The following is an 18,528-nucleotide window of genomic DNA, read 5'->3' on the forward strand; positions in this document are numbered from 1 at the left end:
AGCGGGTGGAGGTGGGGCGGAGGTGGTGGAGCAGGGGAGGGGGGCGGGTGTGATGCGCTTTCTGCTACTTCAAACACGTCATAGCTATATCTGCCACGTCATCGTTGTAGCAGCTTTAGTTCATTGTCACGTGGGAGGGTGGCAGAAATACACTGCAATTTGTTAAAAAACGCTGAATCAATCTAAAAACCACTTCGGCGACATATACAAGGCCCACACATCACTCTTAGAAGGTAGAAAGCTCTGAAAAGTTGATTTTGCATGAGATGGGGCCTTTAAACAGCTCTACCTTACATTTTCTCATTTACAGGTGAATTTATAGCTCAAAAATACTTCGAAAAACAGATTCTGACTGTGAGTGGGATTGCCTCTCCGCAGATCTGACATGTAACTTGGTCTGGTTTGGTCCCCATGAAGATGCCATACTGTGAAACATTACAAAGCCATAACATCTCCGTGGAGAAAAGCATTTGACAAACTCATAAAAATCTGTCATACGACTTTCAGTTCATTTAGTCCTGGTTTGACATGGTTCATTTCCACTCTCGAGGCATTTTCAGGGCAAAATACTAAAGACTAAAACATTTCATTGATTTTACAAATGTAAACACTTTTGATTTATTGTTTAATCCCATGACTTAGACCTTAACAAGCTTCATTTCCTCTCACAATACCATCCACACAGAAAATACTCAACACTGCCCTGGGAAAAGTACTTCACAAAGAACATTTTTGTACTTCGCAATTAAATTGGGTGGGATTATAATTACAGTAAATGTGTAGTTTTAGTGACACAATGCACACATGAGCAAAAACTGCCAAAAAAATGCTTAAAAATCATCTGAAAACTCAAGAAAAAATGCAAAATGGATTTAAACAGCACATGTACAGAAGCTGGTGATCAATACGAGCGTTCATGGTACAATTTTTTTCAATAAAACCATACAAATCAGCTCACCTGTTGTAGTTCCAGTTAAATCTGCGTTTTAAGGTTGGATTGTGTTAAAATAAAACTCTGATTAAAGTCTAACGTGAGTAACAGAGCTTCAGACAGAGCAGTGCTTTCTGTTAGCTTCACACCCCCAGGGAATGTTCACAACATCAGCTTAGAGTGACCAGATTTTCAAAATAAAAAACTGGAAACATCCGCGTTATTTTGGTGGTTGGGAGCAGAGCTGGGGACTTGAGACTTAACTTGATCAAATGGACTAAGACTTTGGATTCGACTTGGACTTGAAGGTCAATGGGACGACTTGGGACTTGACTCAGATTTGAGGCCTGTGACTTGAGAAACTTGATGCTTCTCCTGGAAAAATATATGTTTTTATAAAATACTTTTGTCTTTACTGTTGATAAATGCAGAGGGGCCCGGTCAAGCAGAAGTAAACATCAAGGCCAAAAATTCAAGTTAATGCATCTGATATAAAAATGTATTGAACAGATACATATGTACTCTAGTTTATGAAACTGTTGACCTTTTTTCTGTACCATTTTTGGTTCTAAAGTTACATGCGTTTTAAACAGACCATGTATGAAACATGGAACAAAAATTATTTCCCAAATTTCAAAGACCTGCAAATCATGTAAATAAATGGATGTATTTCATCATATCTTGTGTTATTCCATCTTTGAACTGTTGATGAAGGTACATGATAAAAAAAAAAAGTATTTAAAATGATAAAAATTTGCTTGGAAGGACTGACATATTTTATAGAAATAGTTCACTTTCATTTTGAAGTAATATTAAAGTATTCGGAAGAAAAAAGCTGACAAATTATCCAAAATCATGCACCTTCTACTTGTTGCACAATTTTCCCTCCGTTACTTTTTCCTCCGTTACCATGACCTTTGTTAATAAAAAATCTCATGACTCAAAAAGTAAGAGGTTTTTCAACCTAATCTTGTACCATATGGTAGAAAACTATATGAAGCAAATATTCAAACCAGTTTGTTAAGGATATGTAAGTGAGAACCAAGAGTTATCACTGTTTGGATTTATTGCCCAAAAAGTGCTGCATATTTCATTTCCTTCCGATCGTAATAATTCACACTAAGATCTTGTCAAGACATTTAAAAAGAAAAAATGTGCATTTCTAAATACTCAGATATAAATATACCATGACTTTTTAAGTACAATTTAGTTTAAAAGTCATATAAATTGCAAAAATCTAAGCTATATTTTGTACTTTGGTTTAAAGACTTGAAATGACTTGAAGCTCAAAGCAGACGACTTGGACTTGACTTGGACTTATGGGCCAGTGACTCAAGACTCGACTTGGACTTGCCTGTATTTGACTTAGGACTTGACTCGGACTTGAGGTCAAAGACTTGAGACTTATTTGAGACTTGCAAAACAACAACTTGGTCCCACCTCTGATTAGTATTAATAAAATTGTGAAATGAGTGTGTAATTAAGGGGAATTGTTGTGCAGAGACCATTCATGACGAACATGAATCTGTATAGTCACATTTTTAAGCAGCTTTTCTGCATTTTACATATACAAATGACAATTTATGCCTCTCTTTACTGTTGGCAGGTATAAAATTGGTCAAAAATAGAGACACCTGGGACATTTCTTGTATAAAACTGGGACAAATCACTGGTTTTGGACAAATCTGCATGGACAAGGAGACACAGGGCTCAAAACTGGGACTGTTCTGGGAAAATGGGGAAGTCTGATTACAATATAATTGTACATTTTGCTCATCTCAGGAACTTAAATTAACACCTCATTCGATTCACGTCATTTGGTTTTGACGTGGGACCCCAAACAGAGCTGTGCTGTTTTCAGCGTGAACCAGCGTCACATTCTCAGTAATGTCCTTAAAAATATCCACAAACTGATTTATCAGAATATTATTACTGATAAAAGTTCAAAGCAAAAATCACAAGATCTGCTGTTGAATTTGCACACCCTTTTTGACCCTTCAGGGAAAGATGTTTTTGGAAATACATTTGTTTTGAATCTGTTGCCAAGATAGAGATAAAACCAGGACTATATCGGACTAAATATGAAACTAAAAATGTGAAAAACAGAACTAAGATTTGTGCTTTATGACAGGAAAAAGGTCTGGAATGTTTCACCATCAGGGATTAAACATTTCAAGACAAAATTCCCACACAATTGCTCACACATGGAAAAAAATATACCATAACATTTTTTTCTCCATTTGGATTGAACAAAAAAGGTTAAGTGCTGGTGGGCTGCGTCTTTTGAGAAGCTGTAGTTCCAAAAAAAGAACTGATAGAACGACAGCAAAAATATTAAATGAAGTAGACAACTTTGGGAACTAAATCGGACTATTTACATATCGGAAATTATATAATATTATTGTCTTGTTCTCATAGACCCAATCTCGTATCTCCCCTCGTCCTGTGGAAATTGTCATCCCATCCCTACTTTTCTGTCTTCATGGAGACCAAACCAGACCAAGTTACACGTCAGATCTACGTGTTTTCGAGCTATAAAACCACCTGTAATTGAATAAATGTGAGGCAAAACTGTTTAATGCCATACTGCGGAACATTTCAGGCAGAGCAATGGCGTATCCCCAACCAAAATGTTATCTAGTGCCAGAGGTGGGACCAAGTCGTTGTTTTGTTTTGTTCGCAAGTAAGTCTCAAGTCTTTGACCTCAAGTCCAAGTCAAGTCAAACACAGGCAAATCCAAGTCGAGTCTCCAGTCACTGGCTCATAAGTCCAGGTTAAGTCCAAGTCGTCGTCTGCTTTGAGCTTCAAGTCATTTCAAGTCTTTAAACCAAATATAGCTTAGATTTTAGCAAGTTATATGACTTTTAAACTAAATTGTACTTAAAAAGTCATGGTATATTTATTTAAGAGTTGTAGAAATGCTACTTTTCCTTTTTAAATGTCTTGATGAGATCTTAGTGTGAATCATTACGGTCAGAGCAGAAAGTAACAGATTTTTTTTTTGTCATGAAGTCCACACATGTTCTGTGTAGTTCCCTGTTTTACTGTATTGTACTGTATATTACTGTAGTACATTTGAGGATAAATCAGTTCCACAGTACATCAGTTACATCCAAAGTAACAAACAGAGAAGTGGGAGGGACATGTTCCAGTTTGTTTCTTTAAAATTAATTATCATATTTATCAACTGTAAAGGGAAAAGTATTTTCTAAAAACATATATATTTTTACGAGAAGCATCAAGTTTCTCAAGTCACAGGGCTTAAGTCCAAGTCGCAAGTCATTCACCTTCAAGTCCAAGTCGAGTCCCAAGTCTTAGTCCATTTTATGAAGTCAAGTCTCAAGTCATAAAAATAGTGACTCAAGTCTGACTCGAATCCAAGTCACGACTTGTAAGTCCCCACCTCTGCCTAGTGCACCTTTAAAAGCCGAACGGTAGTGCTTGTGTCTGCTCTGTCGTTATAATCTGTGACACCCGAGAATCATTCTGTTATAATTTTGCACATTTTAAATCTCAGTGTTGATCTAAAATGGCTTAATAAAAAAAACAAGTGTGCTGAATCTGTGTTAGAAAACTGTGGTGCCCAATGGGAGCTGACACCACCGTAAAATGCAATTTTTTTTTTCCATTTGTACCAAAATGACTACACAATGCTCCCGAATCCTACATGTGTCAGTTAAGAAAATAAAATTGGAGAATGGTGGATTGGCGATATGGCGTCTTGAAAATAAGTAATTAAAGATGACACAAACATGCACAAATCACTCCAAATACAACTTCAGGTGCGTAAACAGTGAGAGGAAACAACTATAACATGGTTAAAAGCTCTGAAAAGTCCATTTTGTGGAATAAATCTGTTTTAAGTCCTGGCTTAGACCTGGTTTTGTGGCTGTATAAGATCCACTAAACAAGTATTAAACCAGGACTGAGCGAGGTCTAAATCAGGTCTAAAACATGTATGTATTTGTTTGCCTGTCTGTAATTTCCCCTCACTTCCTGTGTGTGATGTCACTTCCTGTCTGTGTCCAGGTGTGTGCGTGTCAGGTGCGAGCCACAGGTAAAATGTACGCCTGTAAAAAACTGGAGAAGAAGCGGATAAAGAAGAGGAAAGGGGAAGCCATGGCTCTGAACGAGAAGCAAATCCTCGAGAAAGTCAACAGTCGCTTTGTGGTACGTGATCAGCTCAGCCAGCAGGGCGGCGCTGTTCAACACTGTTTATTAAAATACACTTCAGAGTCACTTGTTTTGAATTGACAGTGATCAGCTTCTTGTGTTTTAATCTAGAGGTGAACAGTAGAGAAGAATTTGAATGGATGCAATTAGCAAATCATAAAAGTTTAAGAACCACAATTTCCTCCACAAACAATTAAATATTCTGTCTGATTCTGCCTGACGTGGCTGTAAATGTCTTTGTCGAGGTTCAAGTATCAAACAAAATGTGAGTGGACAGTGGACAGAACGGTAAAATGAAACACAAAGGTACAAATAACACCTGAGGCCATTTCTCAACTGTTTATTTATTTACATAAAGCTACACTGTGTAACTTTCTCGAGGTGACACGAGGTTAGGGCTGGGTATCATTAAGAAGTTGCCGACATGATACATACCTCGATACAGTGAGCTTTCGATTCGATACAATATATATTTCAAATCAAATCGATACGGTTCAATAAAAAATAAAGGCTAAATCACAAAAGTCTTTGTTAAATTACTTCTTGTGCAAAGTTCATATGAAACATCCATTTTAATCATTAAAACAGCAAAAATGTCAAATGTGTCGCATAAACGAGTTTCCTTCCTCTGAACAAGCAACAAAACTGTAGTGCTGTAACAAAATAATGTAGTAAAATATACCAAAAAATACTCTTTGTGATATATCGATACATCAGATCACGATATCGATACTGTATCATTACATTAAACGATACGATATATCGATATTTCAATATATTTGCACACCCCTAATGGAGATGGACACGTTTTATGCCATACTGTTGAATATTATTAGCCTGATTCATCCTCGCAGCATTAGGATTTGTTCACTCGATGGTAGGCGGGGACTTTTTTTGTTTAACCAATCGCTGCTATTTGGTTGCGACATATGTAATGAGCTGGAACGCTCAGTGGTGTCCAAGTAATTGTGGCACAGCAGCCAACACAGCAAAGAGTGAACATGTCTATCCATGATCATTGTTGTTTCTGTGAGGTGAACTTGTGAATTAAAGGTGCAATAAAAAATGTGAAGTTTGTATTTGACAAAGAGAGTCCAAAGGAGGATAGTGTATGCAGTCTGCTGTCGCAACTCGGGTTGGTTCAGCTTTTCACTGATTGGCCAGTGCGCGATCTACAAACTTCCAGGGTTCTGTCTTGTGTATTCTGATTCCTGACTTAGTCGCTGGAGAGAAATTAAACTGAGTGGAGCCACTAGTTGACACCAGCCTGGCTAGAATATTATAACCTAAGGAAAAGAATTTCCATGGAAATAAACATGTGGAGCTCCTCCAGGCCAAATAAGTTAGGTTTGTGGAGATGCAAGCCAGCTCACTATAGGCGAGTTTCATTGTTGACAAAAGCGCATGTTACATGCTGGGAATTATTTTGGTTGGCGGCAAGAAACACTAATTCAACATGACGAACGGAGCGAGAAAGCACGTAAAGGGTATTGATCCCGGTTATTTATCCACTCTAACGGCAGAGGACCCAAGACCATTTGACCAGAAATTGGTCATAAGCATCGATGGACGACAAATCACCCTTTTCAACCCCTCCAAAAGGTGGACCAAACCAAATTTCTGTCATAATCGCCAACTACCTGGACAAATATTCACTTCAGCGATATCCACAATGACTTGGTGGAAACTCCTGGGCCATTCACAGCAGAAAAGATGAAAACCTCCAAGAGTCTCGATGTGTTGTTGAACTTGTTGGAGTCCACGGTTTGTTAGGATCTTCTACGTTTTCTCTGCGAATGTTTGAAAGCCATTTAATTCACCGTTAGTGGTTCTTTTCACTCAGAATACGAAAAAGACATTTTCCTTCTTCCGTGCTTCTATTTGTGCATCCGATAATGCAGCAGGAATTTACCATTATCGGGGATAAATATGCGAGATTACGCACTGTGTTTGACCGCTGTTGTGTTTCTTGCCTCTGACCCAAATATTTCCCAGCATGCATCGCAGGCTTTTATTAACAATGACATCAGGTGAAACTCGCCTATACGGACACGTACTTTTTCAGTGGAATAAGAAAATTTTTTAAAAGCTTTTTTGGTATATTCAATTCAATTCAAAAGTATATTGTCTTTTTTTATATGTTCTCACTCTCATTCTTTTAAATTAAATAATAATAAAATGAAAGGAAAAGTCCAAAGTTCTTCTTGAGGGAAACACAGATTCGTAGCTTCCTGTCTGCCTGGTGGTTATAGAGGGGAGAGAGTTCAGCATCCTAACAGCCTGGAGGATGAAGATGATGGTGCGAGAACAGAGGCTCCTGTACCTGTACCAGATTTTCTGCTGTATAATTGTATTTGGACATACTTTCCAAACATCATGTGAATGAGATTTTTTGAACAATATATCCTCACCTTCACCTCCTACATGAGACTGTACAATGTCGCCCCCTGCAGGTGAGTCTGGCGTACGCCTACGAGACCAAAGAGGCGCTGTGTCTGGTGCTGACGCTGATGAACGGAGGAGATCTGAAGTTCCACATTTACCACATGGGGGAGGCGGGCTTCAGCGAGGACAGAGCTGTGTTTTACGCGGCAGAGATCTGCTGCGGGCTCCAGGATCTCCACCAAGAACGCATCGTCTACAGGTCAGAGCGGGCACAGCATCTACACACGGACTGTCCACTTTTGGAAAACGATTCTTCTTTTGACCAGGTTTAAAGGGACATTGAAATATTGTCATTCATTCGTTTTCTTTTTATAGGGATCTAAAACCAGAGAATATCCTGCTGGATGATCACGGTGAGTAAAGACTTTTCAACCTTCTTCTGTTATTTTTAACTTCAACACTGCTCTCCAGTAAAAAAAAATCTGCTGGATCAGAGGTTTTCAGTAGGTAAAGGGAGGCGCGACCCAGGTGGACTAAACCAGGACTGAACTAGAACTGAGTGTCAGGACCATGGATCTATTAAAATAACGGGCCCGGGTCCGGTCCCGCACAGACCTCTAGCTCGGGGTTCTCCCTCTCTCTCTCTCTTTCACGACTAAGATTAGCCCTAGTTTAGTCCTGGTTTACTCATGGTTTAGACCTAGTTTAGTCGTGGATTAGTCCTGGTTTAATCCTGGTTACTCGTGGTTTACACCTGGTTTAGACCGGGTTTAATCCTGGTTTAGTCGTGGTTCAGTTCTGGTTTAGGCCTGGTTTAGTCTTGGTTTAGTCCTGGTTTAGACCTGGTTTAGACCAGGTTTATTCCTGATTTAGACTTGATTTAGTCCTGGTTTAATCCTGGTTTAGTCCTGATTTAGACTTGGTTTAGTCCTGGTTTAATCTTGGTGTAGTCCTGGTTTAGTCCTGGTTTAGACCTGGTTTTGTCCTGGTTCAGTCCTGTGTCTTACTGTTGTTCAGTGATGTTAAAAGTCGCCTCAGTTACGTGCATGAAGTTGGAAATTATTTGTTTGAAGTTGCAAAAATCGTTTATGAAAGCACAAAAATATTAAAATACTCTGAAACTCATCATCACCAGAAACACAAAAGCTCCATTTACTTCTCAAATGTTGTACTGATGATACGGTGCATTTAGATTTTCTGCCAGTAGAGGGAGACAGAGTGCAGCTTTTAAAAATACCTCTTACAGGTTGGAGCACGAATTTGATTTTATTTTTATTTCATTTTTTTCAATTTCACCATTTTTGTTACTGATTCAGGCTAATTTTACAGCCCTATCTAGATGCCTAACCACATTTTTGCTGTGTTGATTTCATTGTGCACTGGTGTTTTTATGTTTTTAATTCTTTTTCGTGTTCTTCTCTGGCGCAGGACACATCCGTATCTCCGACCTGGGCCTGGCCGTTCATATTCCCGAAGGAGAGACGATAAAAGGCCGTGTGGGGACGGTGGGATACATGTGTGAGTCTGCGTCATCAAACACAAACTCAAAAATGTCAAGTTTCACATCAAAATATATTTAAAAAAATACATCGTTTTAGTGCAAAAAATAATTAAAGTTCTGTATTATTCTGTTTTCTGATCTGTTATAATGTAGTTTTCTCATCACAAACAGACCTGGAGTTGTGTTTTGTTTCATTCACACTTTTAACACGCAAAACACTCTGTTCCACCTTGTGATGTCATGTGTTAATACAGGAAGTGCTCCACCTTGTTTCTAAACATAGATTTTACTCTTGTACATATTGTTTTTGCAGTAACTTATCTAATTCCTTCCTCTCCCCCTGATTTGATCTCTCTGCTCTCTTCCTCCTCCATCCTCCTTCTCTTCTTTTTTCCATCGCTCTCCCGTTTCTCTCTCTCCCTTTCTCTCCTCACCCCTTCCCTCTTTTCTTCTTTCCATCTCTCCCTCTCTCCTCCACACTCTTATTCTTTCCTTCTCGCTCCTGCTTCTCTTTCCCCGACTCTCTCCTCATCCACACTCATCTGTCTTCTTTTTTCCTACTCTCTCCTCTCCCTCCCTCTCTCCTTGCTCTTCTTTCCTTCTCCCTCCTGTTTCTCTCTCTTCCCCCGTCTCTCCTTACCCACGCCCATCCATCTTCTTTTTTCCTACTCTCTCATCTCTCTCTCCTCTCTCTCCCTCTTCTTCCCCTCTCTCCCTTCCTTCCACTCCCTCTCTCTCTCTCCTCACCCACACCCATCTCTCTTCTTTTTTTACTCTCTCATCTACCTCCCCGTCTCTCCCTCTCTTCCTCTTCCCTCTCCCCCCTCTCCTTCTTCTCTCCTCTCTCCACCTCCCTCCCTCTCCTCTCCTCTCCTCCCCTCTCCTCCCTCCCCCGTTCTCTCTCCTCCCTCTCCCTCTCTTCTTCTCTTCTCTCCCTCCCTCCCTTCCCCCTCTCTCTCTCCTCTCCTTCCTCTCCTCCCCCTCTTACTCCTTCCTGTCTCTATCCTCCTCACTCCCTCCTCCTCTCCTCCTTCCGCTTCTCTCTCCCTCTCTCTTTTCTTTCCTTCTCTCTTCTTCTCTCCTCCTTCTCTCCCTCCCTCTTCTCTTCTTCTCTCTAACCCCCCTCTTCTCCCCCCTCCTCTCCTTCCTCTCTCCCTCTTCTCTCCATTCCCTCCTGCTCCCTCTTCTCTCTATCTCCTTCTTTCGCCCCCCTCCCTCCCTTCTCTCTCCTCTCTCTTCCTCTCTCCCTCTCTTCTTTCCTTCTCTCTCCTGTTTCTCTCTCTTTCCCCTCTCTCTTCTCGCCCACCTCATCCATGCCCACCATCTCTCTTCTTTTTTCCTACTCTCATCCCTCTCTTCCTCTCTCCCCATCTCTCTCCTCCCTCCCTCTCTCCTCTCTCTCCTTCTCTCTCCTCCTCCTCTCCTCTCTCTCCCTCCTCTCCCTCTCTCTCTCTCTCTCTCTCTCTCTCCTCTCCCTCCCTCTCTCTCCTCTCCTCCTCCCTCTCTCTCTCTCTCTCTGTCCTCTTCCTTCTCTCCTCCCTCTCCTCTTCCCTCTTGTCTCTATCTCTCTCCTCTCCTCCTCCCTCCCCCTCTTTCCTCTCTCTCCCTCCCTCTCTCTCTTCTTTCCTTCTCTCTCCTGTTTCTCTCTCTTCCCCCTCTCTCTCTTCTCACCCACCTCAACCATGCCCATCATCTCTCTTCTTTTTTCCTACTCTCTCATCTCTCTTCCTCCCTCCCTCTCCTCTCCACCTCACTCTCTGTCCTCTTCCCTCCCTCCTCCTCCCTCCCTCTCCCTCTCCCTTTTCTCTCTTCCTCCATTCCTCTCCCTCTTCTTCCCCCCTCTCCCTCTCTCCTCTCCTCTCTCTCTCTTCTTTCCTTTTCTCTCCTGTTTCTCTCTTTCCCGCTTTCTCTTCTCACCCACCTCACCCATGCCCACCATCTCTCTTCTTTTTTCCTACTCTCTCATCTCTCTCTTCCTCTCCTCTGCTCCTCCCTCTCCCTCTTCTCTCTCTCTCCTCACTCACCTCACCCATACACACCATCTCTCTTCTTTTTTCCTACTCTCTCATCTCTCCCTCCCTCCGTCTCCTTCTCTCTCTCTCTTCAGCTCCGGAGGTTGTGGATAACGAGCGTTACACGTTCAGTCCGGACTGGTGGGCTCTGGGCTGTCTGATCTTCGAGATGATCGAGGGACAGTCTCCATTTCAGCAGAGAAAGAAAAAGATAAAGAGGGAAGAGGTGGAGCGGCTGGTGAAGGAGGTGGAGGAGGAATACTCGGAGAAGTTCTCGGAGGACGCCAAGAACATCTGCAAACAGGTCAGAGGCTCGGATACAGATCAGATCTGTGGAGAGGCGACGCTGCTCAGTCAGAACGCTTGGTTTTCTAGGTATTTTTGAGCAAAAATATCAAGAATTTCGGACTTCCAGTCATTGTGCAATTCATACTGGGAAGGACTTTCTGAAAAAGTGAGCATCAAACTGCCATGTTTGATTTCCCAGTGGGATGCGTCTATTGACAAAGCCGATCTTTTCAAGTCTTTTGAACCATATCGCTTTTGTTTCAGGTTCTGATATTGTCGTATTTTAGTTTTGGGATTCGGACATTGTAATTGTGCATACAAAATTTTCGCTGCAAACTCTGATGATTTCTTAGGCAGCCAAAGGTTTCCTTTTTGGTTCTTCCTGTGTATCAATCCTGCCCATCGCCTTCGCCTTTCACTATTTTTCAATTCTGTTTGGAAGAGAAACAGTTTGAACAGAGGTTTGCAGTCACACACATCTGATTCCCATTTGCATTTATGGAGTTCGCAAACAAATTTCTCGAGCCGTTTTCCGCTGTTAGAATCCAACAACCACACAATTATGATGTCCGAATCCCAAAACTAAAATATGACAATATCAGAACCAGACTTGAAAGACTTGAAAAGATCGGCTTTGTCAATAGACGCATCCCACTGTGAAAACAAATATGACGGTTTGATGCTCACTTTTTCAGAAAATCCTTCCCAGTATGTATTGCGCAATGACCGTAAGTCCAAAATTCGTGATGCATGTATATGCAGAGGAAAAGAGGGAGTATTATGACTTTTTGAAGCTTTCTATCATGTTACATTGTTCAAAACAAGCCTGAAGAGCCTTTAAATGTTTTCCATGCATGTTTGAGTAATCTAGTGATCTCCCCTGGGCCCTGTTCAAAGTTTTCTTACAGTTAGAAATGTTGTTCTTTGCAAAGTTCAGCCCACAAGACTTTGGTTTTGAAGTTCGGTGATCTACAGCTGTCAGTATAATGTAATGATTCCTCTGTCTATTTCTTGTTTGTCTTCAGCTCTTGGCCAAAGACCCGTCGAAGCGCCTCGGCTGTCTCGGGGGCGGGGCCTCAGAGGTCAGAGGTCACCCTATTTTCAAATCCCTCAACTTCAAACGTCTCGAGGCCGGGATGCTGGAGGCTCCGTTCGTACCAGACGTAAGGATCTCACAACTGTAACGCATATTATATTATTTTACCGTATTTTCCATACTATAAGTGGCTCTGGAGTTTAAGTTGCACGAGCCAAAAAATGTGTAATGAAGAAGAAAAAAACATATATAAGTTGCACTTTTTGGGGGAATAACAGAACATAACAAGTTTACCAAACTCTCGATCTCACTCCAGATCTATAAATCCATTTAATTAGTGGTACAGAAGTAATGGTGCGATCAACTGACATGATACAGACACGACAGAGGCTCTTTCTGCAGGAGACATGTGCAGTAGAGAGTGAAGTGACAGTGATGCAGGAGGAACAGGAGCAGCAGATGCTGACACACAAGACTAGAGCGCCCTCTTGTGGCTTCAGTGTGAAAAATTTCATATATAAATCAGAGGTTGGAGCAAGTCGTTGTTTTGCAAGTCTCAGGTAATTCTCAAGTCTTTGACCTCAAGTCCGAGTCAAGTCCCAAGTCAAATACAGGCAAGTCCAAGTCGAGTCTTGAGTCACTGGCCCATAAGTCCAAGTCAAGTCCAAGTCGTCTGCTTTGAGCTTCAAGTCATTTCAAGTGTTTAAACCACTGTAGCTTAGCTTTTTGCAAATTATATGAATTTTAAACAAAATTGTACTTAAAAACTCCTGGTATATGTATATATGAGTATTTATAGAGATATATAAGAGTTATAGAAATTAATTTAGTTAATTTCTCCTTTTTAAATGTCTTTACAAGATATTAATGTGATTCATTACGGTCAGAATAGAAAGAATTCAGATTTAAAAGTGCTTTTCAGGTCTTCTCAAGTCACAGACCTCAAGTCCGAGTCAAATCCCAAGTCTCCGACCTTCAAGTCCAAGTCGAGTCCCAAGTCTTAGTCCATTTTATCAACTCAAGTCCTAAAAATAGTGACTCAAGACTGACTTGAGTCCAAGTCGCGACTTGCAAGTCCCAACCGCTGATATACTCCTTTTTTGAGAAATGTGCTTTTCTGTTGTTTACAGTGTATACAGTATGTAGTATGTATGATTATTGTTTATCTCTTGGCACAAACTCGAAATAAAAATAATTAAATCAATCAATCAATAAGTTGTACTGGAGTATAAGTCTCAGGAAACAACCCAAACCATGAAAAAAGTGTGACTTATAGTCCGAAAAATACAGTATATTATATTACATTTATTGAATCCAAATATATTTGAAAACATTTTTATTGTTGCGGCCCTGTGGACTTTAAGTCTCAGAATGAATCAAATAGAAATTAAAAATGAAGTGCCCAAAAAAAGGGTCTTAATGCAGACTTATGACTTCAAATCATTTCTATGCTAAAGGTAAGAAACCAGCCTGTTTACATCTGTGTTTTATGAATGATCACCAGGGTTGATCAGTTTTATCTCAGAGACAAGATTCATTTGTCGTTGTGTTTTTTTTTGTAAACAGCCTCAGGCCATTTACTGTAAAGACGTCCTGGACATCGAGCAGTTTTCCACCGTCAAAGGAGTCGAGATCGAAGAAAAAGACGAATCTTTCTACAGTAAAGTGTCCACAGGATGTGTGTCCATCCCCTGGCAAAACGAGGTGAGAGGAGCGTCTCTAAAAAGAAAGAAGAAAAAGTTTAATTCAAATTCTATATGACTTACATAACAAAAAATAATTAAGTAGTTCAATAATAATAAAATATAATAAAAATAATAAAAAAAAATATATAAAATAAATAAAAAATGTAAAATTTGTAATAAAATAAAATATAAAATTAAAGATAAAATTGATTTTAAAAAATAGAAAAATTGAGAAAAAACTAAACAAAAACAACAACAGGCAATGGTGTAAACATATACAAAAAAGTACAGAGTAAGCCTCTCGTATTTAATCATATTTAATATTCTTTTGTGTATTTGTGTGTAGATGATTGAGACCGAGTGCTTTGTGGAGTTAAACGTCTTCGAGCAGGACGGAGTGATGCCTCCAGATTTAGACTGGAGAGGTCAGCCGTCGTCTCCTCCCAAACAGGGGCTGATGCAGAGGCTCTTCGGACGCATGGTCAGTCTGAAACTAAAGACAACTCTTATGTGTGCTTCTGTACTTTATATTTTTATTGTTGTTTAATGTTGTTTTTATTGTTATTTTAAAGGATGACTGTGTATTATGTATGTTACACTATTTTCTGATCTATGTTATAATGTGGTTTCCTCGTCACAAACAAACCTGGAGTTTTGTTTTGTTTCATTCACACATAAAAGATGATTCAAACATGTGTGAAAGAAACAAAACACAACTCCAGGTCTGTTTTGACGAGGAAACCACACAGACTTAAAAATTCATAGTTTTTTAAATTGTTTTTTAAAATAAAACCAAAAATAAGAAAATTAAAAATGAACTATTTTCTTCATTATTTATCTCCAAAACCAAAATGAAAAAACAGATAATGATTTGCCTTTTCAGTTTTCGATTTTGTGTTTAAAAGAAGAATGGAAAAAATGAATAACAGCCATTTCCTGTTTCCGTGACTTAAACTGCGATGCTGGACTTTTGTGCTGCATACGGACTGAACCAGGACTAAAACCGGTCCAGGACCAGACCGGGACTAAGTCTGAGACTGGGACTGAGGCCGGGACTGAGACTGGGACTGAGGCCGGGACTGAGACTGAGGCCGGACTGAGACTGGGACTGAGGTCGGGACTGAGACCAGGACCAGACCTTGATTGAGACTGGGACTGAGACCGGGACCAGACCGGGACCAGACTGAGACCAGACTGGACCAGAGACCGGGACCAGAGACCGGGACCAGAGACCGGGACCAGAGACCGGGACCAGAGACCGGGACCAGAGACCGGGACCAGAGACCGGGACCAGAGACCGGGGACCGGGAGAGACCGACCGGGACAGAGACCGGGGACCGGGGAGAGACCGGGGACAGAGACCGGGGACAGAGACCGGGATTGAAAATGCTTCAGTCCTGGTTCAGTCCTGGTTCAGTCCTGGTTCAGTCCTGGTCCAGTCCGGCATCACAGTTTAAGTCACGTAAACGAGAAACGGTCATTATCCGTTTTTTCCGTTATTCATTTAAACACAAAACCAAAAACTGAAAAAAATATTTTCATTTTGGTTTTGGAGACAAATAATGAAAAAAATTGCTGTTTTTTTTTTTTTTTTTTTTTTTCATTTTCTTACTTTTGCTTTTATTTTGAAAAACAAATGAACTAATAATGCCACACAGATCCTTAAATAAACCTGACTTCTGAACACGATGTCTCCCTCTGCAGGACTGCTGTGGTAACTGCAGCGACAGTGACGACGAGCCCACCCGCCTGTGACGACCGCCGCTCCACTTTCGTTTACAACTTTTGCACATTTGTATTTTTACGATAGTCCTCGAATGTATATTTCCGCACAGCCATATTGTTTTTATTGTTATTTAAAATGGCCGCCGGTGATAGACTGAATTTGTGCAGACTTTTCTTCAGGGAACGCTTGCTTTAAATTCAACTTTTTTCAACTTTCTCGCTTTTTGTTTTTATGTTGTCGGACCGTCGCTTTGTTCAAGAAGTGCCTTTGCTCGCTGGCACTGTGACAAATAGAGGATTCAACCACTTTCTTCAGGGAATTTAACCTTCAACCCGGACATTTCACCACATCCATCCAAATCCTTTCCCGTCTCGTCATTGGTTCATTTCAGTCATGTGACCAAACGCACTTTCTGCATATATATTCAAATAAGTTATTGCTTTGACATTTCATATTTGTAAAAAAAAGAAAATGCTCTTGAAATAAAGCCGCATTGTGTAACTTTTCTGGTAGAGGATCCGTCAATTCCTTGTCGCCGTGGAGATTTTGTTGCTTTGTCTGGAAGGTTTCAAAATATGGCATTAAACTTCCTGTTTTTGGAAGTGTTTTTGAGCGGTAAAAAAAATATTTGTTGTATCATTTGTACATTCTTTTTTTTTTTTTTTTTTCCAAAATAAAACCAAAAATGGTTCTAGTTCAGTCCTCATTCAGTCTTGGTTTAGTCCTGCTTTAGTCCTGGATTAGTCCTGGTTTAGGATTGGGACCGGACCAGGACCAGGACTGAGATCAGGACTGAGACCGGGACCAGACTGGGACTGAGACCAGGACTGCAACCAGTTTAGACCTGGTGTAGACCTGGTTTACTCCTGGTTTATTTTCGTTTTAGGACTGCGGCCCGGACTGAGACTGGGACTGAGACCGGGACTGAGACCGAGACCAGTCCAGGACCAGGATCAGGGCCAGACCAGGACTGAGACCAGGACCAGGATCAGGACCAGGCCAGGACTGAGACCAGGACTGAGACCAGGACTGAGACCAGGACTGAGACCAGGACTGAGACCAGGACTGAGACCAGGACTGAGACCAGGACTGAGACTGGGACCAGACCGGGACTGAGACCGTGAGTGAGACCGGGACTGAAACTGGGACCAGACCGGGACCAGACCGTGGCTGAGACTGGGACCAGGATCAGGACTGAGACCAGGGTTGAGAACAGGACCAGAACCAGGACTGAGACCGGGATTGAGACCAGGACCAGGATTAGAACTAAGACCGGGACTGAGACCGGGACTGAGACCGGTTTAAACCTGGTTTAGATCTGATTTAGTCCTGGTTCAGTCCTGGTTTAGTCCCAGCATCACAGTTTAAGTCATGGAAACAGGAAATTATCAGTTTTTTTCCATTGAGACAAATAATTTTTGTCATTTTCTTTTTTATTATTATTGGTTTTATTTTGAAAAACGAATGAACGAATGACACACTTGTAAAATTGTAAAACCACCTGTAACTGAACAAATTTAAGGTCGAGCTGTTTAAAGTCACACTGTGGAACGTTCCAGACAGAAACAACAAGGTGATGGACCCTCAACCAAAAAGTTACACAGTGCAGCTTTAATGCCCCAAGCACTGAAACAGTAAGTATCAATGTAAATATTGTTAAAAAAAATATATTGTTGTTGAAATGTTACTAGAAAAACATTTGATTTGACAAAAGTGCGAACGAATCCTGGTTTAACTCAAAATGCCACAAACTATTTTCATCAAGAAATATTTGTGTCTGGACTTGAAATCATGAAATTTTTGGCAAGACTTTGGTTTAATTTGTACTTGAACTTAAAGGGTCCGTGTTACGACAGACCTGGAGTTGTGTTTTGTTTCATTCGCACATGTTTAACTCTGCATATTTACGTTTTTTCTGGAACCAAAAACACTCTGTTCCACCTTGTGATGTCATGTGGTGATACAGGAAGCGCTCCACTGTGTTTTTAAACTCCACGCACCTTCACTAGAATCATCTGGATCATTTCAAACTTGGAATTAACCAAATAATTCTGCTTAACTAAAGGTAAAAGTTGATGATTTAACTCGAAAAACTTCCACGACTCAGGGTTCCCGCGGTCATGGAAATGCTGGAAAAGTCATGGAAGTTGAAAATGTCCTCTCCCAGGCCTGGAAAAGTCATGGATTTTTGTAAATTCAATGAAAGTTTTGGGAATTTTAGTATCTTTTTCATGCAAATACACCATTCTCACTGGAAATAAACAATATCTAGGTAAATTAAAATGACTTAAATTAAGAACGTTTTACTTTATTTGAGTCGATTGAACTTGGCAAGTCAAATTATTGACCAGTGTTTTTTTCTAAATTCAAGCAACAATTCGATTTTGTTTCTTATTTTAAGTGCAAAAAGTTGTTGTTTTTCTTATTTTAAGTGTCACAGTAAGTGTATTTTCATATTTTAAGTACAAAAAGTCTTAAGATAATTTTACTTGTCAAGAGAAATTTACTCAAATCGTATGATAAAACTTTCTTAATTAATGTCGTCTTAACATGACTAGATTAGATTTTTTGCGATGCTGTTAAGTTATTATTCGACTATTATGATTATTTTTTTTAAAAGAGACGACAATAAATGCACTGACAGTATTTTGAATGTTTAAAAACTATAAAACCAAACCATGAGGTGAGTGGAAATCGTTAACATTTCATATTTAGCCCTTTCTATACATGTAAGGTGCTGTAAAGTCATGGAAAATTCACTTTAGGTCATGGAAAAGTCATGGAAATGTTT

At 40.3% G+C, this 18,528-nt stretch overlaps 1 protein-coding gene across 1 annotated transcript in view; it reads left to right on the forward strand.

Annotated features, from left to right (window-relative positions):
- The window catches only part of grk6 (G protein-coupled receptor kinase 6), a 106,001-nt gene extending 88,409 nt beyond the window's left edge, over positions 1–17,592 (forward strand). Inside the window, exons 8-16 of the mRNA XM_055148336.1 lie at positions 4,961–5,101; positions 7,558–7,748; positions 7,865–7,902; positions 8,918–9,007; positions 11,098–11,306; positions 12,316–12,453; positions 13,893–14,030; positions 14,358–14,492; positions 15,716–17,592. Coding sequence (XP_055004311.1) covers positions 4,961–5,101; positions 7,558–7,748; positions 7,865–7,902; positions 8,918–9,007; positions 11,098–11,306; positions 12,316–12,453; positions 13,893–14,030; positions 14,358–14,492; positions 15,716–15,766 — 1,131 coding nt within the window. The 3' untranslated portion in view covers positions 15,767–17,592. The remainder of the gene's footprint in view (positions 1–4,960; positions 5,102–7,557; positions 7,749–7,864; positions 7,903–8,917; positions 9,008–11,097; positions 11,307–12,315; positions 12,454–13,892; positions 14,031–14,357; positions 14,493–15,715) is intronic.
- Positions 17,593–18,528: the final 936 nt, after the last annotated feature.

This window comes from Boleophthalmus pectinirostris, unplaced genomic scaffold, assembly GCF_026225935.1.
Source record: "Boleophthalmus pectinirostris isolate CB_2022bp ecotype Guang Dong unplaced genomic scaffold, ASM2622593v1 HiC_scaffold_12, whole genome shotgun sequence".
Taxonomy (NCBI): domain Eukaryota; kingdom Metazoa; phylum Chordata; class Actinopteri; order Gobiiformes; family Gobiidae; genus Boleophthalmus; species Boleophthalmus pectinirostris.